This window comes from Mercurialis annua, linkage group LG3 (assembly GCF_937616625.2).
Source record: "Mercurialis annua linkage group LG3, ddMerAnnu1.2, whole genome shotgun sequence".
NCBI classification, from domain to species: Eukaryota; Viridiplantae; Streptophyta; class Magnoliopsida; order Malpighiales; family Euphorbiaceae; genus Mercurialis; species Mercurialis annua.
In genome coordinates this window covers 6,140,161-6,163,476 of record NC_065572.1, presented here as the reverse complement: position 1 = coordinate 6,163,476, position 23,316 = coordinate 6,140,161, and the positions used below count along the sequence as shown (strand labels likewise).

The 23,316-nt window shown below is 29.1% G+C and overlaps 3 protein-coding genes across 3 annotated transcripts; 2 read left to right on the top strand and 1 right to left on the bottom strand.

Annotated features, from left to right (window-relative positions):
* Positions 1-2,016: 2,016 nt before the first annotated feature.
* LOC126672181 (uncharacterized) lies at positions 2,017-4,819 on the bottom strand. Its single transcript, XM_050366127.1, has 3 exons — positions 4,772-4,819; positions 4,215-4,283; positions 2,017-2,502 (listed from the first exon to the last, which is right to left on the bottom strand). Exons 1-3 carry the CDS (start codon positions 4,817-4,819, stop codon positions 2,017-2,019), a joined length of 603 nt encoding a protein of 200 aa, XP_050222084.1.
* A 3,432-nt stretch (positions 4,820-8,251) lies between these two features.
* Positions 8,252-14,419, top strand: LOC130014511 (MLO-like protein 1). Its single transcript, XM_050368736.2, has 13 exons — positions 8,252-8,620; positions 9,132-9,385; positions 10,111-10,227; positions 10,328-10,388; positions 10,698-10,792; positions 11,602-11,676; positions 11,771-11,859; positions 11,989-12,038; positions 12,663-12,703; positions 12,797-13,006; positions 13,097-13,164; positions 13,672-13,732; positions 13,817-14,419. Exons 1-13 carry the CDS (start codon positions 8,440-8,442, stop codon positions 14,024-14,026), a joined length of 1,512 nt encoding a protein of 503 aa, XP_050224693.1. The 5' UTR covers positions 8,252-8,439; the 3' UTR covers positions 14,027-14,419.
* Positions 14,420-17,407: 2,988 nt separating this feature from the next.
* LOC126674302 (MLO-like protein 1) lies at positions 17,408-22,542 on the top strand. Its single transcript, XM_050368734.2, has 13 exons — positions 17,408-17,800; positions 18,210-18,463; positions 19,165-19,281; positions 19,378-19,438; positions 19,759-19,853; positions 20,308-20,382; positions 20,477-20,565; positions 20,693-20,742; positions 21,230-21,270; positions 21,357-21,566; positions 21,649-21,716; positions 21,923-21,983; positions 22,070-22,542. The coding sequence occupies exons 1-13, from the start codon at positions 17,620-17,622 to the stop codon at positions 22,292-22,294; spliced, it is 1,527 nt and encodes a 508-aa protein (XP_050224691.1). The 5' UTR covers positions 17,408-17,619; the 3' UTR covers positions 22,295-22,542.
* The last annotated feature ends 774 nt before the right edge of the window (positions 22,543-23,316 follow it).

Genomic DNA, 23,316 nt, shown 5'->3' with positions numbered 1-23,316 from the left:
AAAACCATTTGCCGGTTTAATTTTACCTTCCACTTCTTGTTATTGAATTAGGGTTGAGTAAGAACCGAACCGAACTTAACTAAATTTTATTGTTTGGTTTGATTAGTCGGTAAAAATGGTTTGATCCGTTTACTATTTTAGGTAAAATTTGATGTTTGGTTTTCAGTTTTATTAGGATATTTTAAAAACCAAAAAATAAAAAAATCGGATTATCTGAACTTCAATACAAAAAAATGATTCTTTTAGATAATATATATATATATATATATATATATATATATATATATATATATATATATATATATATATATATATATATATATTGTTGCGGAAGCTCGATCAATTATGTTAGCGAATCACGTATTTTGCTAAATAATTACACCGAAAAAATTTCCAGAATAGATTGGAGGGTTATAAGCGGACTACTTAAGTACCAATTTCCTATATAGAATTTAACACAATATAACTAACTCCAGACCTAAGCGTTAGCTAATAAATACTCCCTCCGTCCCAAACCTAAATAATTGCAACAAAAAAAGTCATAAATTTAAACTTTAAGAAACAATAATCAAATTGAAAAAATTAAATTTGTAAATTAATTTTCCAAATAAACGATTTCTTGCAAAAATTTCACCTTTAAAGAAGAAAATACTCCATAAAAGAGATAAATTCATGAAGAGTAGATGAACCCAAAATGAAAGAAACAACAATAGACTTATTTATATGATAAAATTATTTATTTTATGCAATTTAGAATAAAATTTAAGTGTAAGGAGATGATTTTTAATTAAAGATCGGCCAAAAACTACCTTTCCAAAAATAAAGCTAATAATAGTGTTTGTGAAGGAAGAAGGAGAGCCAAAATAAATATAAAGAGTGTAAAATTTCTAGTCTATATGGAAAATGGCACTAAGTTGTCACTATTGACATTGTGAGCGACATATAAGTGTACTCTCTTGTGTTCAAATTTCAATATTCAATTAATTGACAATTCTAATTAACATATAACCCCCAAAAAAAACTCTCTCTCTCTCTATAATTTTTGCTCTCACTTCTCTCTAGAAAAAGGTCTCTTGTTCTTCATCTTTTAGAGGGTGGGAGAGAATGATTTCCGGTTAACCGGAAAATCATCCTCTCTCCGCCCATATTACTAATTATTATAGATCTACTTGTTTTAATTCAATAAATCTTAGTTTAAAGTCTAAGTTTTTAATTTGGGTCTTGTTGATTCTCTTGTTGGAATAAAGTTAAGGTCTTTTAGACCTCCTTTGCTTAGATTTCTTAGATCTCATAAGAAATTTTAGTGTTTGTTTGAGCTTTAACTTTTAAAGTCTTGTAGATCTAAGAAATTAAAAGGGTATGGATCTATCTTTTTAGAGTTTAAATGAAGATGAAGGTCGAAGATCGGAAATAGTAGGTTTCAAAGGATCAAGCGGATTGAATGGAAGATCGGAAAAAGAAAATATCGACACACCCTCTCAACGGAATCGTTGTGTTAAAGTTTGGGGATTTATGTTTAGAATTTTCTTTTTTTTCGATTATTTTTTGCTTGTATCTTATTGTTCCTTATTATTTTATTTTAATATTTGAAAGATCATATATGGATCCATTGTTATATGACTTTCACATTTTGTAAGTTGAATCTTCATAATCGACTCTATCGTTTGGAAAAAAAAAAAAAAAATTAACATTTTCAGCCACGTGGACTATCTTTTCAACATGCAGGACGTTTTGTTATAGGCTTATACATTTTCAGCTACATGCAGGACCAATTTATTACTTGCCTTTTCATCATCTTTTTTTTTTTATCAAATGTATATTAATTCAAAGGAAAATTACAAGGTAAAGAAATATCTAAAAATTTAACATAGACAGCTTATAAGATTGTGCTAGGTTATGTGCTAAAAAATTAAAAACCCTAAAAACATAATGAAAAGAACAAGATTGGAAAAAGTTTTGGAGATGTAGAATATCACAACAAATCCCCCAAACATCTGATAATTGGACTGTAAATGTCTACAATGAGCGAATAACCTGAAGTGCATCTCCTTCCAACCAAATAGAAGACCAACAATGTGATATAGCCCAGTTTAAAGCCTCACGAACAGCCAGAAATTCCAGAATACCTGAATCCCATATAGCACGAAAACAAGCAGAGAATTGGCCAATTATTAAACCTGAGGAATTCCTGGCAATAGCTGCAACCACCCCAAACTTGTGTTGTTTATCAGTAGCAGCATCCACACTAAGCTTAATACAGTCACGCGGGAGAGAATAAAAAGGATAAGGAGCTGACAATGTATGACTTACAGTACTGTTTGGTGGGTGTTCCATAGATAATACTAAGATATATTCATCACAAGCTTTAGAAGCAAATAATATAGTATCTTCAATAGAGTAATATTCTTGCCTGAAAATAATGGCATTACGAGTCTTCCAGATATGCCACAGTGTAAAACAGATTAATGTGAATGACTCCATAGAAGGTTCCATATTAATCAACTAAGCAGACAAACAAAGCCAAAGTTGAGGAAAAGAAGAGTCTGATTTTTGTTTCTGTTAGGTTTTAGGCTTAATTGATTGGTTTTATGTTGAAATTTTGGATTTATCTAATTATTTACATTTGCACAACAATTATAGTTCTTTAATTTATTAAAATATCAACTCATTGTATTAGTATAAGGTTTAATTGCTAAGAAGTTATGAATTTTAGCATGTTTTGTAATTTTAACAAGAACCTTTAATTTTTATAATGTCGAACACCACTTTTCAAATTTTAGCAATTTTAAACATCGGGTAATTTTCCCGGTAAAAATGTTGATGTAGATATCGGAACAATATTTATTCCGATGTTCACATCAATATTTTTTGATGAAAAATGTGTTTTGATGTTTTGAAATTGCAAAAAATTAAGATAAAATAACAAAATAATATTAAAAATAAAAGTTTTTTCATACGAGACAAATAGTTTACATCAGTATTTTTTTATATTACTAAACTAGAACGAAATCCTCGCTTCGATTCAGGCTAATCTATTTTCCCGTCTAAATCAATAAAAATAATAAATATAAAAATTAGATAAAAATTCTAATGTAATTAAGAAACATTGATTAAGTCGCATAAATAGATATACAAATATTAATAAAAAGTAACATTTTTAATCCAACTTTATTTTTCTCAACTTTTAACAATTTTCTAAAAATAAAAAATTACAACATTGAAACACAAATCTACCTTCTAGCACTGTTGAATTATCGATTGCTGGTGAACCAATCAATTTTTACGCTAGCAGATGAAATATTATCATTGTTCAGAACTGAATAGTTATTGTTAATTAAACATGAAACTTATATCAATATAGAAAAAAAAAACCTTAATTAACCGTTGAAGATCCAACATATATATTTTTGAAGACCGAATGAAGCATTGACACGTGACACTAGCCGTTGAAGAATTTTGGCCTATTCAAATATCTCGCCCGTGATATTTCCATCTCGGGGGAGATATGTTTGCTGAGAGCAATTTTTGTTTTGTTTGTTAATTAGTGCTTAGTTTGGGGATTGTTTTGGGTATAAATATAAACTCATTTGCAATGTTTTAAAACCAATGATTTCCACACCTTGAAACAACAAACACTCAACTTAAATTACATTTATTTTGTTGTAGTTTTGAAGTAAATTTGTAAACTCCTAATCATTATAGGTTCTTGATTAGTTTTAGAAAATCAAGTGTGAGTTAGAGTTTAATTTTGAGAAAATTTAACACTTGTAAGTTATAGATTAGCTTTTGAAAATCTCATAATTAGTGTTTAGCTATAAAATACTAAGTTTAAAGTTAGCTTAGTGAATTTTTTTGAGTGTATTCTAAATCGCAATCTTTAATTGAGTAGTGGAGTAGGATAGATTTGTGATCCGAACCACTCTAAATTTCTTGTGTCAATTCTCTAATCTCTAAATTTCTTTTAAATTCTTTTTTTCGCTTTAAAGAATTTTAATTTTTCAATTCACAATTCAAAAACCATATCCTATAGGATTTTTCAATAACAACAGTAAAAAATATATATTATTTAACTTCTAAATAAGAAAGTAAAGATATTAATTCATGATATACATAATAGAAAGTAATTTACTTTTATCATTATTATTGGTATTAGAAATTAGCATGTAAATGATAATAAGTGAATAAATTGCAACTGAAAGGATATACATACTAACAGTTAATTTATAGAGAAAATCAACGAATAAAAGCTCAATGCGCCTTCTAAACTTGTGATACGGAGTCATCTAATTCAATTTATATTTTTTAAAACAATTAACTCCAAAACTCCTTATTTTTAGGTCAAATATCCAATAATTACATTTTTAAAACGCATAAAATACAAGTCGGATGTGAGGGATTTAAAAAAATAATTAGATACTTCCCTAATTGTTGCAATATAATTATTGTAAATCTATTTTTTAAAATAACTATATAAATTATGGGGTTATTTGATCTAAAATAAAAAAATTTAGAGTCAATTGTTTAGAAAATATAAATTGAATTAGATGATTTTATGTCATAAATTCAAGGGACGGGTTGATTTTTTATTGGAAAATCAACAGTTATAGAATCTCTTTTAATTCCCATCCTATGCTTTTTGTTCACAAATTCATACATCTCAATTTATTATTACACATTCATGTTGAGACTGACCCACTTCTTTTCATAATTACTAGTTGGTTACTGTTGGATTATGGGTCAGGGACCTGCGACTGGTCTAATTGTTTGTGACCTGCGTCTTGTTGCAGTCTTTTGGTACTGCTTCAGGTGTGATATCCATCATTTATAAAATTAAATATTTATTTTATCTAAATTTAAAATTTATGAATATGTTTTTTTAGATAGAGCCTACCATATGTAAATTAGCAAACCCATATATAATATATATCAACGATTATTTATTAATAATAATTTTAAAAAGTTTATTTTTTATTTAAATTAAGAATTTAGAAACATTCCAAACAGTCAAACTTTCTTGCAGATAGGTCCATGCTATTGTGTCATAAGTTTTACTAATATCAAATATTGTACGATATTTTATTTGCATTTACAACGTCAAAATTGATTAATAAAATAAAACTCGTTAATTTGGTTTAATTAAATTTAAAATCATAAAAAAATTATTTTTTAGTTTAATTTTAATGGTATAAAAATTTATTTATTTTAATTCATTAATTTAAAAAAATAATTCAGTTCACAACTAATTAAATTTATTAGAGGTTAGTCACCGATTCACTCATTTTTATTGGTTAATGAATTTGCAGGTTTTTATTATGAGTCTAACACTAATGAAACTTTGATAATAAAAAAAACACTAATGAAACCATCTAAAATAATCTTTTGGACAATGTGGAGAAATAACCAAAAGTTAATCTTTTGCATATGTATGTCTGATGGTATTAAAAATATAATTTCATGATCCTTTTTATGATTAGTTATGGGTTTGTGTTCATGTAAATTGCAATCTAGTTAGATATGAGTTTGTGAAATTAATGTGAATACGAAATATTAATGTTAAAGCAATCAGATTAAACAAACAAAAAAGTAAAATATATAAAACAAAAGTTACATGACTTCATAAAACATATAGAAAATGATGTTGTACGATTATCCAAAGATCAAACATATATTAAAGCAAGAATATCATATTAGTGCAGAATCAAATGGCTTACAATGTTGCTCTTTGTTGCTATGAATCACAAAACTATAAATTACAACGAAAAGGAGAATGAATATTATGATGGTATTTGTATTGATAAATTAGGTAGTTCAATGAGATTAGAATGTTAAAAATCATAATTAAATCTAATTTAAATAAGTATTTTATAAAAAAGTGGGAACTGATTATCTATTAGTATTGATTTTTAAAAATTAAATAAAATTGAAGTAGTTTAAAAAAGTTGGAAACTATAAAAAAGCTCTATTTGGTGCGAATCAATGAGAGAGCTCCGTTAGTCCTCTCGATTATATAAGATATAGATTATTCAAAACACCAACAAAATTTATTGATTTTTATATTATTACTAGTACGGAACCCTTATTTCGCATCGGAATTTATATTTTATTAGAAAAAACAAATACATTAAAATTTGATTAAAATGAATAAATAATAAATAATATTAATTAAGTACTGTACAATACTAAATTATATAAATATAAATACTAAAAGGAAATAACTAATATTTTTTTATTATTGATATATTTCAGTTGAAAATATTTTTTTTCATCAATACAACTAATTAGTCAATATATAGTCCACATTCGAATCATGGTAATATCAGTTTCAATAACACCATAATATTATTTTCGTACGTAAAATTAAAATTTCCAACTCAATCATAGTATTTAAAAAATTACAGCTATAGTCAATGGAATACAAATTTATCTTTAAATTCAAAAATTTATTTTTTTCTTCAAAACTCTTATTGGCCGATCTTCATTAATTGAACTCTTGTCATACCAAAAACCAAAAAAAAATGAGAACTTTAAGAAAAAGATAACTAAAATAAAAAATAAAAAGATAAAAAATGGAATTTAAATAAAAAAATTACAGAATAAAATATGTTTATTGTCTGAAATCCGCTATTTCAGTGCAATTCAACTGAAGCGAACTAAACTTATGCTAAAAAGCGACAATAAAAATAAGGTTGGACATCAAATATAAGATTAAGGATAAACTTGAACATCAAAGTTATAATTTGTCAAATGATTTTTTTAATTAAAAAATTAATTTTTATAATTCATAACCCGCAAACAACGATTTTAGTAAAAGAAATTTTTCATTATATTAGTTTATTAAATTTTTTTATGTAAATGTATGAAAAATAATAACTTTTGGAACAATCATGATGTTAATATAAAAAAAGTTAAAAATAAATATATTTGAACTTTTGTTTTTTTATAAAATAGAGAATAAAATTATCTCTTTAAATTAGAAACTATAGGAATTAACAATAAAGATCAATAATATAAATAATTTTTGAAATTATCGTACAAAAGAGAGATAATATTAAAGAGTGGGTGTTTTATAAATAATAAAAATAAATTAATTAAATCTTTGTAAAACAACATGTAAAATTCATCTCAAATAATCCATACAATACATGGACATTTTCATCTAACAGATAATACGGGCAGCATTTTATTGAGTGTTAATCTTGCAATTAATTTTATAATTATGGTCCTTTTTTTAAAGAGAAGACCCACTTGCAGCTGGGTCTATTGTAATATAGTGAAAAGATAGGAACATTTATATGAGATTGTAGCTGAATTTACTTAAATAGGCATATAGATGACTTTGACTATAGTGATATTGTTGGAATTATTGCTATTTTATGAGTAGTTTTTAGTAAAGTGATCCAAGGGTTCACTTTTATACTATATATATAGATATCTTGCTTCATTAAATAGTTCTTTCAATGATATCAAAATTACTCATCAAAATTAAAAATATATACACTTAAGTATTTATGATATCAATCCATAATATAAAAATATACTATACATTTTTTAGTTTTTCCATTGATATATCATTTTTTTGATGTCTTTAATGTGATATATCAAGAAAATGATTTGACATAATAAAAAGTTTACAAATGAAATAATTATCTATGCATCTCTTATTAAACAAGAAATGAAAATAGATAAAACATCTGTTAGGCTAGAGATCATAACCACAATTTTAATTTTTCCTAATTCTTAATCAAAGAAAGTATTTAAAATTCATAAATTGCAATACATATAATTTTAAAATTAGTTTATTTAAAAAAAACATGTTTATCATAAATTAATCAATTGAATATTAGAGCAGATTTAACACTTATTTTAGTTTTATGTAATACATGTTACTTTGTCTATTGAATGAATTGTTATCATTTTTATTTAATAATATCAAAAGATCATTTTAATTTAATAATAAAATTAATAGAGTAGAAAAAAATTAAATAACTCTAAAAAATAGTCCATTACTAGAAGATAAGATGAAATGAAATTTATTTTTCTATTAAGAAAAAATAAATTAAAAGTTGAATAAATAAATAAATAAAAACAAAATATGGGACCACGTTTATTCCAGTGGATTTGACAAGACAAATAGTGTCTTTTTCTTCTTTAAATTTTCTTTGTTTTTTGTACTATTTCTATAAACGAATTCAAAATATACACATGTTACTCGTTAAAAAAATTCACTTAAATCAGCATCACTCAACCCACCAATAACAAGATACACCCATTTAGCATTATGCATTAAAAAATGAAACAATAATAATCACTCACTCATCACAAATTATCTTCTATAGCCTGGATTTCTTTCCATAATTTAAGAACATAAGAAACATTATTAAATCATTACAGTCTTAGGTTGTTATCTCTGGTTTTGGTGACAACAAAAAAAGAAGAGACATGTCTGGTGGTGGTGAAGGAGAAAGTTTGGAGTACACACCCACTTGGGTAGTGGCTCTGGTTTGTACTGTGATTGTTGCCATTTCTCTTGCTGTTGAAAGATTGCTTCATTTTGGTGGTATTTATCTCAAGAACAAGCATCAGAAATCCCTCTTTGAAGCTCTTCAAAAAGTTAAAGAAGGTTTCTTTTTTTTCTTCTATCAATCTCACTGAAACTTATAGTGTTTGTTTTGTTTTTGTTTTTCATATTTAGATATGTTCATGCAGATTAGAGAGAGAAAAAGAAAGCTTCTTTCTTTTAAATTTTTATTCCTGATCTTGGTTTGAGGAATATAGTTTTTTTAATTTTATTATAGGAGCTTAGAATGTAATCTTTTGGAATATAGAGACAAAATGAATGAAGATTGTATGAGAAAGTTACAGTCTTTTTGAAAGTTCACTTTTGTTAAAAGAAAATATAAAATTCACTGTAAGACCTTTATTTTTTGTATTCTATTTTTTTCTTTCTATTTTAATAATTGGAGAGGGAGAACGTTTGTGGGAGGAATTGAACCCATGACCTTAGCAGTTTGCAATCCGGCGCTTATACGAGCTGTAGCTCCTTGGTCATATTCTTTTTGAAATTGGTATTTCTTTAAGGCTTTGTGAATTCTGCCAGTAATAGCTAACAATGTCTTTAATTTGATTTGCAGAGTTGATGCTTCTGGGTTTCATATCATTGTTGTTGACTGTAGCACAAAACTTATTTGCAAAAATCTGTGTGCCTGGACATGTGATGACTACTATGCTTCCTTGTAAACTCTCTGATAAAGAAGGAGGACATGAACCTAAAGCTGCCACAACGACTGAGCATTTTCAGAGGTCTTTCGTTACCAGCATTTTCGGCACTGCTAGACGTCTTCTAGCCGAATCAGAAGAAGAACATCTGGGTTACTGTGGCAAAAAGGTAGAAATAATTAGAAATCTGCAAACTTTTGTTACTCTTACTTTTTGCCCGGTGCGTGACTCTATGGTACTCACTGTCGTTGCTTCAGGAAATTGTCAAGGGTAATTATATTAAATGGTACGAGAGTAATTATATTCTGTATCATTCATTCATTAATTTTACTGAGCAATTTTGGCAACAATAGCTTGATTTTCCTTATCTTACCTTTCAGTTAATTGTATATTTTGCTTCATTGATGATAGTTATTGTTACAATAACTCTTACTAATCATTGTTAATTTTTGGTTGATATAGATGAGGTATTGAGACTTTGATGACATTTTTGGCATTTGTCTTAATGTATTTTCTTAATGTCTATAATCAAAGAAATGGATATGAGATTGTATCCTTGATTTCTATTTTTTAGATTCCTATCTTGCTGTAATCTGTTTTAATTTGGAATAATACATGTGAACTTGCTTTGAGAAACTTTTGGTCGAATTGAAAATTTCATCCCTTTTTTACTGTACTTTTATTAAAGACGACAATTTTTATAAGGAAGATAATACAGGAACATGACCAGTTACTTCTTACTAGATTGTGCAACAGCATAGGTGATAGATATGTGATACTTTCTCCTTCACTGTAACTTGAAATTTATGGCTGTATGATTTCCTAGGTTATAACTGCAACAACTTTTTTGAACAATGTACTCATAATTTTTGTGATGTGCCCATTCTTATTCAGGGTAAGGTCCCATTGCTATCTCTTGAAGGACTGCATCATCTGCACATCTTTATCTTTGTTCTAGCCATTGTCCATGTTACTTTCTGCTTACTCACTGTTCTTTTTGGAGGGGCAAGGGTGAGTCTTCCATGCATAACTTTATGCTCTCTTTGATTCCTAGTGGTTATTGTTTTTTTTTTAAGTTTTTCTTTCTTGATGGTTGTTTTTTTGTGTTTAGATTCGTCAATGGCAGCATTGGGAGAATGCAATTGCTAAAGACCGATACGATACAGAAGAAGGTAATGGGTTTCTTATTGATTTAGACATTTTAACATTATAGTACATGCATTTTTGCATTAAACGACATGCCTTTTGTACTTGACGTTCATAAATAGCCAAGGCGTGCACCATAGACCTTTACCAGTTCTTTTGCTAGTAGTACTACCAATACCATGAGAACTATATGTGCAAGTTGTTTGAATCGGATGATTGTTTGAAATAATGAAAGAAAAATAAAAAACATGACCTTAATTTTTTCGAAAGGCGTTATGACATGAATTCTGTGCTCATTGCATCTATCCTAATCCCTACTAACCGTGGTTGTGCAGTTTTGAAAAAAAAGATCACCTGTGTCCATCAACATGCATTTATCAAGGATCATTTTTGGGGGATTGGTAAAGATTCAATTGTGATGGAATGGCTGGTAATTTACCACTAATACCTTACTATCTTCCATATTTTTAACGAAGACATTTTTTACTTAGTGGTTTTTCTTCTTTGTGCTATATGTGAGATCCTTAATTGTTTTTCTGTCTCTGCCCTTTCAAATTTGTACACATCCTTCAGTTCCAAAATCCTTTTCATTGTCTTTGTGGGGCCTGTACCATGTGTTTTTGTTTGTGGTATGAAAAGATGGTTGTAGTGGCTAGTAAAATTTATGCTTGAGTGATCACATACTAGCTTGAGTTCTTAGTTCGGGTGGTTCATTAACCTTTTTGAGGTAGCCTAGAATTCAAATGTTATTTTTTGTTTTAGCCCAATTGGCTTTACAATAGAGTTCTCGGTCTTTTTAATCACAATGCTGCTACTAAATGATTTACTGGATAATCTGCAGAAATAGTGTTTTGACTACAAAACCATTCTTCCATCCTCACATAAAAGTTTTAAACTCTTACGCTGAGAGGTTGACAATTAAATTTCAACTCTTCCAGGTCTAAGCATACTTGAGTATTCAATTGTAAGCTTGGGAGATTAACTGATAGTTTTATATTTATTTCGATAGCATGACATGATGGGAAATAAAATTTAGTATTAACATTTAGTCATAATCATTCTTTTTCTTTTCTTTTTTCGGAATTGTGTCCACAAAAACCATCTATATTGAGAAGTCCTATTAGGACAAACTAATAATTGAACATGAAATGATATGGGAATAACAGGAGCTTGCATCTTTTTGTTGATTGTATACTGGTCTCTTATGTCATTCTATCTTGTTTTTATTTGTCTATGCAGCACTCTTTCTTTAAGCAATTCTATGCATCTGTGACAAAGTCAGATTATATAACTCTACGACTAGGATTTATATCGGTAAAGTTGAAGCTTTCTCATTTACATTCAACGTACTTATTGAATGTTGTGTTTGAATACACATTTATCTGCCCGATTATTGCTTATGGTGTAGACACACTGTAAGACAAATCCAAAGTTCAATTTTCACAAGTACATGGTTCGTGCCCTCGAAGATGACTTTAAGGTGGTGGTTGGGATAAGGCAAGTAATTACTTTAGCTTTTCATAACAGTTTTTATTGCCTCTAGTGTGTTCATTAGGCTGATTACCTCGAATAGTGATGTTGATTTGCTTTCTGATCTGCTTTATTCACAAATTTCTTTGGCTGTAGTTGGTATCTATGGGTATTTGTGGTCATCTTCTTATTGCTGAATGTTAATGGTAATGACTACTTCATTGATATCTATTGGTTGACATCTTTTGATAAGCTAGTTCCAATTTCCAAGTGTTGGCTTTTCTATTGGTATAAACCTAGTTTACTTTTAATATCATACAAAACTTTCTATTTGTTAACTTGGTATTCTGAGTTTTAACAAAAATTAGCAAACTTCAAGCAAATCTAGAGGTTTGTTTGTCTCATTTTTCTTAGACACCATTTGGATTAAGGTCTTTTTCATAGAATCTATATTTTTTGTTAAAATCCATGGAATGTGAAATCCATTGATTTAAAGATTCCACTGTTTGGATTAAATATAATTAATGTATTTATAAGGATAATAATATATTATATCAATACATCATCCATAAAAAAACATGAATTTAGATTTTTCCAAAAAGGAGGTGGGATTTTATTGTGGAGAATGATTAAGTTTTTAAATTCTATGGATTCTTATAGTTTTTTTATCTTACCAAACTATTGATTTTGTTTAAATCCATGAATTTTATATAACCTTTCGCCCATAATCCCTCTATGCAAATGATGCCTTAGTGTAATGCTAATGGTTGTTCTGCTGTTGTTGCATTAATGCACTGCTTTTGTGGTATGTTTGGCCTTCTTTTATGCAGGTTGGCATACATATTTCTGGATAGCATTTATTCCTGTCATTGTAAGTAGTGTTGATATAGTTTACAATCGTATCGGTATCGCCCTTTCATATGCTCTGTGTCTCTCAAAGTTCACCCGCGCCTTACTTTTCCAGCTACTACTTTCTGTGGGCGCCAAGTTGGAGCATGTAATTGCAGAATTAGCCCATGATGTTGCTGAGAAACATGTAGCTATTGAAGGGGACCTGATAGTTAAACCTTCAGACGATCACTTTTGGTTCAGTAAACCTCAGATCATCCTGTTCTTGATTCATTTCATCCTTTTCCAGAATGCTTTTGAGATTGCATTTTTCTTCTGGATTTGGGTAATATGATTTGCTATTCGTCTTCTCTCTGCATGAACTTGTTGAAATGAACACAATAAAAATGGTTCTTTTTTTGGTTTGTTTATGTAGGTTCAATATGGTTTCGACTCCTGCATCATGGGACACATCAGATATATTATTCCTAGACTAATCATTGGGTAAAAGCCATTTCATATTTTCATTACATTCACATTGGGAATGAGAAATTCTTAAATGAACCTAATTCATCACGTTAGATTGTAAACCATCTATTTATTGCGTGACACGTGACATTATTGATTTTGATATATATGATGGGTTAATGTCATTTAATTATTTATGGCACATATCATGCAATAAATAGATGGTTCACAATTTAGGTTCATGTGAGAATTTCTCTTAACTAGGAAATCAAACCAACTGAAAAATTCAGTTTGGTCTGAAATTATAAAAAAAAAATAAGTTTTTCGGTTTATTTTTTATTTGAAAGGTAAATAATTTCAGCTGTTGGTGCAAACCGAACCAATGAAACCAACCCAAAAAATGAACCGATGGTAAGAACATATTTGAAGTTCTTATAAAATCAGTTTGCTTTGAAGTTTGAACCAAATGCATGCTCCTAGTTGGAATAACATCAGTCTCCTCAAGTATGCTGAGAATGCCATATTTCCTTGTTTTCTCTGCAGAGTGTTCATTCAGGTACTCTGCAGCTACAGCACCCTTCCACTGTATGCCATTGTGACACAGGTTATTATAGCTGCTTATACAAATACTAACTGCTCTTTGCTAAACCGTTAATTTTGACCTAATTACTAATTCCGGTGAATGAAGATGGGAAGTTCTTTCAAGAAAGCAATATTCGATGAACATGTGCAAGTTGGACTTGTTGGTTGGGCTCAGAAAGCGAAAAAAAAGACGAAAGCATCGAATCACGGATCTCGTGAAGGTTCAGTTTTGGGAATTCAGCTTGGAAAATTCGGACGCAAAACGTCTGCTCCTGAAGAGATTCAACCCACAGCTAGTTCGGATGCGAAAAGCTGATAAGCTTAATTTCAGCTTTAGCAGCTGTGTAGTTCATACAGAAATATGCAGCATTATAGTTGTTTTATAGATGCATTGTTGTTGGTGTTGTATATGATAAATTAGATGCATAACCTTTTAAATATACTATTGCATTGTGACTATTGGACGTATCATTGTAGCTGCTGGTGTAGATTGGATTCTTCTGGTGCAGATATGAATTTTACAGGAAAAAAAGGTGAACTACTATTATTTTAGGAGAAAAGTATACTATTAGTATATGAGCTTTTATGAATCTGTTATTATTGTATTGGGCAAAGATCTCACAGTTCCTTATAAGGAAGTTTATGTAAATGTAATATTTCTTGTACAGGCTTGATTGTTTGCCTTATTTGAGAGATTTATGTTGCTTAATTATAGGATTTTCTTTATTATTCCTTGTATAGGTGTTAGAGTGAGCTGTAGGTTTGTGTATATGTATTTGCATTTAGCATCAAGATTGGGTGTGATGCAAATTATTTGTATAAACTAGTCGTATACCCGCGCATTTGCGCGGAATCAAAATAGTATTTCATTTAAATAATAATTTTATCAGAAAAATTATTTAAAAAATGTCGATAGAAAAAACAATTAGCACAAAATTCTTATATATATTATTTTCTTAAGAAAATATTGATAAATATTAATAAAAGATAAAATTTGGTTTAACTCTTTTATACTATACTATTATATCATGTAAATTTTTTTTAACAGCACAAATTAATTAATAAAAAAAGAGGTGGTAAATAATTTTCCAATTCAAACACCCAACTCAACCCATCTAAGAAAACATAGCCTATTTTCACCCAAAAAAAGTTTGAGTAATTATAATATATTAAATATATTTAATTTTATTTGTACATCTATGCCAATTAATAAAATAAATCAAACATAATTAAATGTCCCGAAACGTTTCCTTATGAGTTTCCGAGAGTTTTTGAGAGTTTTCGGTTTTTGAAACGGGACACGCGACTTCGTCGAAGTTTTCTTACTTCTTAGTTCATAAGCTGCACAGAACCAATAAAATATATTTTTTCGAAAAATGACTTATTCCGAGAGATATATTTATATTGAAAAATATCTTTGTTTCAAAAAATAGTTTTTTTCCTGAAAAATACTTTTTTTGGAAAATATTTTTTCTGAAAAATATTTATTTCAAATATCTCACCTTATATTTTATTTTGGCTTTTTTTTTGTGTTTTGGTGACCCAATCCAACACTGCACAAACAAATTATAATTCAAAATTGTCCTACCCAAAATTGCCCGAATTCAAATAAACTCATCTAAATCCATCCAAAAACACCAAATCGCCACCTCTATTCTATATACAATTAACGCTCGATATACAAATTCATGTAAGCTTAATTGCAAAACCAACTAACTATGATATTATATCACTTATTTTGAAGAAATGCTTTTAAAAAATCAAACCAGGACGAAGCCATTTTTTAGAGCAAAACAACTTTTTCAATCATAGGGTCAATATGATAGAAAAAAAAAAGAAAAATTAGAACATACGCTTAATAAAAAGAAACTAAAATTAGAATGACAACATACAAAAAGATTATATGTTTTAATTTTTGGAATTCTTCCATCCAAGGTATACACACTTTCCATGAACTATAAAATCACTCAAAACAAAACAACAAACTAAACACTTATTGATCAAAACCCATTTTATATATTATACAAAAATTTAGTAACAAAGATTGTACAAAATAAAAAAAATGATGTATCAAAACGCACCTTCATCCAATAATCAGAGACAGTTGCACAGCTTTTTACCAAATAAATATCAAAATTTTGATTCAAGTTTTTGGTTGAGCAGTATATATAATTTCTATCTTCTGTTTGCATAAGTTTTCTTTTTTTAGTATCATATTTAGAGAATGATTGAGATAACTATTTGATTTAGATCGAGAGACTTCGTTTTTTAGGGTTTAACTCAACAAATTACGTAGTTTAACTTTGTAAAACAAACAGTAAGTAATTTTATTCATGACATAACTATTCGATTTAGAACATGAGACTACTACTTCCATGTTAACTCAGTAAATTGATTAGTTTTTTACTCAATAAGATAAGTAGTAAGTAATTTTATTGATTTAAAAAATAAAATTTAAATTAAGTAGTTTAACAGAAGTGGCAACTAATAAGAATGCTCGATTTTGTAACAATCAATGAGAGGGCTCCGTTGGTCCTCTCAATTATATAAGTATATAGATTGTTTGTGATACAAACTTTTTTTTTTATTGAAAAATAAAAAATCTTAAAATAGTAAAAAAAAATTGAAAAGGCAAATTGCTAACTAACTCGAATAAATTGCCGATGAAATAGATGTAACACTTGATTGGTAGAGAAAATCAACAGTTATAGAATCTCTTTTGATTCCCATCTTATGCTTCTGTTGACAAATTTACACATCTCAACTTATCATTAGTACATATTTAAAGTGAGACTGACTGATCCACTTCTTCTCATATTTTTTTTTTTCATTAAATAGTTCTTTCAATGAACGGAAAACTACTCATCAAAGCTAAAAATCTATACACTTAAATATTTATTATTTATGATATCAATCCATTAATATAGAATTATATACATTTTTTAATTTTTTTCCATTGATTTACCATTTTTGTGTGATATATCAATTCATTAATATTAAATTATATATCAAGAAAATGATTTGACAATATAAAAAATTTACATCTAAAATTATTTTTTATGCATCTCTTTTTTTTATGAATTATTTATGCATATCTTATACTAAAATTTAAACAATTTCCCAACTCATAAGCAAAAAAGTGTATAAAAGCTAGAAATTGCGGTCTATATAATTTTAAAATATTTTTTAATGCTATTATATAGAAGAGAGCTTTTTTGATAGGATGAATTAAACATTACTTTTTTATTAAAAAATTAATTGAAAATATGAATAAAAAGTGGGAAAAAGCTAGGTTTAGCCCATTATTTGATCATTAAATTATACGTGTTTTGATTAATTCGTCCTTAAACTAAATTTTGTATTTTTTTGGTCTGAAAAAACGTATTTTCAAATACTTTGATGGATTTTTTTTTTAAAATTCTATTAGTTTTGCGGCATTTTTTTTCAAAAAGCAACTCGGTATTTCTGGAGCGTGAATCCCACGTTCTTAACGGAAAAACTTAAAAATACGTTTTTATAAATTCAGGGACTAAAATAACATAACATTTTAAAAAACGTTAATCAAAATCCGTATAATTTAAAAATATAACAATTCCAAAAAAATATTCAACGCGTTTATTGCATTGGTTTTTTTGCAAACAACATTTCCGGTGGATTTGACAAACCAAATGTTATTTTTGTTTTTTATATTTTTTCTATAAACATTCAAATGTCACTGAATTTAGAAAAATCACTTAAACCAGCATCAATCAAGCCACCAATAACAAATACACCAGAAATAATCTTCTATTACAACACCCACTTAGCATCTTTGAATTTTCTTTCCATAAACATTCTTAAATCATTACACTCTAGTTGTTAGACAAGTTTATTTATAGTTTAGTTTAGACAGACAAAAAAAGAGCAGACATGTCTGGTGGTGGCGAAGGAGAAACTTTAGAGTTCACACCCACTTGGGTGGTGGCTCTGGTTTGTACTGTGATCGTTGCCATTTCTCTTGCTGTTGAAAGATTGCTTCATTATGGTGGTATTTATCTCAAGAAAAAGCACCAGAAACCCCTCTATGAAGCTCTTCAAAAAATTAAAGAAGGTTTCTTTTTTCTTGCACCCATTCCTCTGAATCTTATAGTTTTTGCATTTGTAGTTTTTGTTTTTCATTTTTAGATTTGTGTATGTGAATCATGCAGACTGGAGAGAAAGAAAAAAGATTCTTTCTTTTTCATTTGATTTCTGATCTTGGTTTGAGAAAATATAGGTTTTTTTGTTTCTTTTTTTATTAGAGTTTAGATGGTCTCAGAAAGTTACAGTCTTTCTAAAAAAGATCATCGAATTCAGTTAAAGATCTTTGCCTTTTTGTATTCTCTTTATTTAGTTAGATTCTGCATGTTTATGTATGTAAGTCGAGAAGAAAAGTAAAAAATTCTCTGAATTTGGTATTACTTTAAGGCTTTGTAAATTCTGCCAGTAATAGCTAACAATGTCTTTAATTTGATTTGCAGAGTTGATGCTTCTGGGTTTCATATCATTGTTGTTGACAGTATCACAAAACTTATTTGCGAAAATATGTGTGCCTGATCATGTGATGACTACTATGCTTCCCTGTAAACTCTCTGATAAAGGAGGAGTACATGATTCCGAATCTGCCACAACGACTGAGCATTTTCAGAGGTCTTTTGTTGCTAGCATTCTCGGCACTACTAGACGTCTTCTAGCCGAATCAGCAGAAGCACATCTGGGTTACTGTGGCAAAAAGGTAGAATCAATTAGAAATTTGCCACTTTTTTCCCCTGTGCGACTCTGTGACACTCAATGCAGTTGCTTCAGGAAATTTTCAAGGCTAACTACATTAAATGATATGAGAATAATAATATCTTGTGTCATTCATTCATTAATTTTACTATGCAATTTTGGCAACAATAGTTTTACTTTCCTTATCTTACCTTTCAGTTAATTGTATATTTTGCTTCATTGATGATAGTAATTGTCACAATAATTCCTACTAATTTGGTTGACATGGTTGAGGTTATGAGACTTTGATGACATCTTTTGCATTTGTTTTAAGGTGTTTTCTCACTGATGTCAATAGAAGTAATAGATATGAAATTAAAACAATATTGAGTTACATGTTTATTCCATTCTTGGACTCTATTTCGATTCCAATCTTATTGTAATCTGGTTTAATTTGGAATAATACTAGTAAACTTTGCTCTGAGAAACTTTTTGTCAAATTCAAAACTTAGCATTCACTGGGTGGTAGAGTCGTGGAAACTAATGGAACATGATCTCTTACTTCTCACCAGATTGTGATACAACACAGGTCATAGATATGTAATACTTTCTCCCTCACAGTAGCTTGAAATTTTATGGCTGTGTGATTTTCTAGATTCTAGTAGCTGCCACAACTATTAAGAACAATGTACTCATAGTTTTTGTGATGTGCCCATATTTGCTCAGGGTAAGGTCCCACTGCTATCTATTGAAGGACTGCATCATCTGCACATCTTTATCTTTGTCCTAGCTATCGTCCACGTTACTTTCTGCTTACTCACTGTTCTTTTTGGAGGAGCAAGGGTGAGTCTTCCATGGAATACTTTATGCTGTCTTAGATTCCTAGTGGTTATTGTTTTTTAAGTTTTTCTTTCTCAATGATTTGTTTTTTGTATCTAGATTCGTCAATGGCAGCACTGGGAGAATTCAATTGCCAAAGATCTATACGATACAGAAGAGGGTAATGATGTTCTTATTGATTTAGACATTTTAACATAATAGTACATACATTTTTGCCCTAAATTACATGTGTTTTATACTTAATGTTCTTTTTAAATAGCCGAGGCATGCACATTTGATGTGTTTCTAGACCTTCTAAGATCTTTTGCTAATAGTACTACCATGAAAACTAAATGTGCAAGTCATTTGGATTGCATGATAAATTGAAAAAGAAAAATGTAGAAGATGATCTTCTCTTAACTTTTAGAAAGGCAGTATGGTTTTTGAATTCCGTGCTCATTGCAGCATCTATCCTAATTCCTACTACCCGTGGTTGTGCAGTTTTGAAAAAAAAGATCACCTGTGTACATCAACATGCATTTATCAAGGATCATTTTCTGGGTATTGGTAAAGACTCAATTGTGCTGGGATGGCTGGTAATTACCACTACTACCTTACTATCTTCCATATTCTTAATGAAGACATTTTTAACTTTAAGTGCTTTTTCTTCTTGGTGGTGTATTATCATTGTTTTCTGTCTCAGCCTTTCCAAATTTGAGAGACATGACATTACTTTGTCTGTCTTTTGATCTTTATTATATTTGTTTTATATTTGAGAGACATGATTTTTAGGTTGGGAGATTAACTGATGGTTTTATATTTGTTTTTCATAACATCTCATGATGTAAAATAATTTTTGGTATTAACATTTAGTCAATCATTCTTTTTAGAATTGTGTCCACAAAAACCATCTATATGGACAAGTCTTGTTAGGACAAACTAATTATTGAACGTAAAATGATCTGGGAAGAACAGGGACTGGTATCTTTTTGTCAATTATATACTGGATTCTTTATGTGATTTTTATCTTCTTTTTATGTGTTTATGCAGCACTCTTTCTTAAAGCAATTCTATGCATCTGTGACTAAGTCAGATTATATAACTCTTCGACTGGGATTTATCACGGTAAAATTGAAATTTTCTCATTTACATTTAACTTACTTATTGAATGTTGTGTGTGAATACACATTTATTGGCCTGATTATTGCTTGTGGTGTAGAGACATTGCAAGTCAAATCCAAAGTTCAATTTTCACAAGTACATGGTACGTGCACTTGAAGATGACTTTAAGGTGGTTGTCGGGATAAGGCAAGTACTTATTACTTTAGCTTTCTTAACAGTTTTTATGGCCTCCAGTGTGTTCATTAGACTAATTACCTCGAATTGTGATGTTGGTTTGTTTTTGTGCTTTATTCACCAATTTCTTTGGCTGCAGTTGGTATCTCTGGGTATTTGTGGTCATCTTCTTATTGCTGAATGTTAATGGTAATCACTACTTCATTGATCTATCGGTCGACATCTTTTGATAAGCTAGTTCCCATTTTCAAGTGTTGGCTTTAGTTAAACTTCTATTTACTTCTGATATCATGCCAAACTTTCTATTAGTTAACTTGGTATTCTAAACTCGAATAATTTTGGAAAAGTTGCAAGTCTGACCCCTAGATATCTACCTCCATCTGATTTTTGTACCTAGGTCAAACTAACAAAAGTTAGCAGAAATTCAAGTATTTCTAGAGTGTATTCATGTAATTTTTCTTAGGCACTCTTTGGACTGAGATTTGTTTGGAATCCATAGTTTTTGTGAAAATCCATGGAATGTGAAAGAATCTAAAATTCTAATGTCTAGATTGAATATAAAATCAATGAATTCAAAAGAATACTTTAGATGAAATTCTATAACAATCGGTCATCCATAAAGAAACGGTGAATTAGCCTTCTAAAGTAATGGTATTATTTTGGCTTCTTTATGCAGGTTGGCATACATATTTCTGGATAGCATTTTTTCCTTTCATTGTGAGTAGTCTTGATATAATTTGCAATTTTATCGCCCTTTCATATGCCCGTGTCTCTAAAAGCTCACCCACGCCTTACTTTTCCAGCTGCTTCTTGCTGTGGGTGCGAAGTTGGAGCATGTAATTGCAGAGTTGGCTCATGATGTTGCTGAGAAACATGTAGCTATAGAAGGGGACTTAATTGTTAAACCATCAGATGATCACTTTTGGTTCAATAAACCTGAGATCGTCCTGTTCTTGATTCATTTCATCCTTTTCCAGAATGCTTTTGAGATTGCATTTTTCTTTTGGATATGGGTAAATATTATTTGCTGTTAGTCTTCTCTCCACATTAACTTGTTGAAACGGACACAATAATTGTGTTTCTTTGCCTATGTAGGTTCAATATGGTTTCGACTCCTGCATCATGGGACAAGTCAGATATATTATTCCTAGACTAATCATTGGGTAAAAGCCATTTACGTCGCATTATTGGACGTGATAACCAGTTAATATAGAGTATTTAATTTCTAATTAAAATATTATTACTTAATGTGATATTATAAAATCAGTTTGGTTTTGGTTTGAACCGAATGCATACTCCTATTTGGAATTACATCAGTCTCCTCCGGTATGCTGATAATGCCATATTTCCTTGTTTTCTCTTTGTTAAGAGTGTTCATTCAGGTCCTCTGCAGCTACAGCACCCTTCCACTATATGCCATTGTGACACAGGTTAATATAGCTGCTTATAAATATTTACTGCAATTTCTTTGATCATCTCTTAATTTTGACTTATTTACTCGTTCCGATGAATGAAGATGGGAAGTTCTTTCAAGAAAGCAATATTCGATAAACATGTGCAAGCTGGACTAGTTGGTTGGGCTCAGAAAGCGAAAAGAAAGACGAAAGCATTAAATAACGGGTCTGCCGAACCAAGTTCTCATGAAGGTTCAGTTTTTGGCATTCAGCTTGGAAATATGGGGCGCAAAACGTCTGCTCCTGATGAGATTCAACTGACAGCTAATTCCGACGCGAAAAACTGATTAGTTTAGTAACTGAAATTGTAGTTGTGTGTAGTTGATATAGAAATATGTAAATGTATCAATTAGATGATGCATAAGATTTTGCAAGGCTGAAGCTTCATCTTGAGCATTGTCAGCCACTTGAATATATTGATGTAGATGCTGATGTAGCTTGGATTCTGCTGGTGCAGGTATTAATTTCACAGGAAAAAAAGGTAAACTACAAATATTTTAGGAAAAAATTATACTACTATATGAGCTTTTAGGAATCCTCTTATTACAGTGTGCTTTTTTTTTTTCAAGCCAGAATTTCCAGTTTTAGTGTTTTTGATAAATCTTACTATATCATTGAATTACTAAAGCTATGTATAAATTTTAAATTTGCATAGACAAACTATATTTTTTTGGCATAGTTCATTCTGTACTTTTTATATTTTGTTTATTTGATCCTTTTAATAAAAATTGTTTACTTCGTCCCTCTAAAATCAAACTTCACAATAATTTCGTCTTTAATTGGACTAAATAAACAAAAATGAATTTTTAAAAAACTAAGTAAATTACAAATTTTATATAAGACAGTGACAAATGTAAAAGTATAAGAATTAATTAAACAAATAAAGTAGACTAGAGACGAACTAAATTAAAAGTGGAAAGTAGAGGGGTTGAGAACGAGTTTTGCCTTTTTTTTAGTAATGCTATTAATCTCTTTTAATATTTTTGTCCTATTACATCATCTGCATGATGTTGGTAAATAAATTAATTTAATTTTGAATAATTCAGAAGAAATCAAAAAATGGTACTTTTTTTAAAAATATGCTCTTTCAATTTTTTTATTTTATATCTAAAAACGTTTTCACTAAATATCTAAAAGAATTCGCTTTATATTCTCGTTTATGAAATGTATTAAAGACATATAAGCAAAATATCTTCATGGGTATTAAATATGTATAAAAATAAGTACCTCTAATATGAAAAGATTTTAAATTTTTTAATAAAATTGAAATATTTTAATTTAAAGTTATATTTTTATAAATTAAGTGATG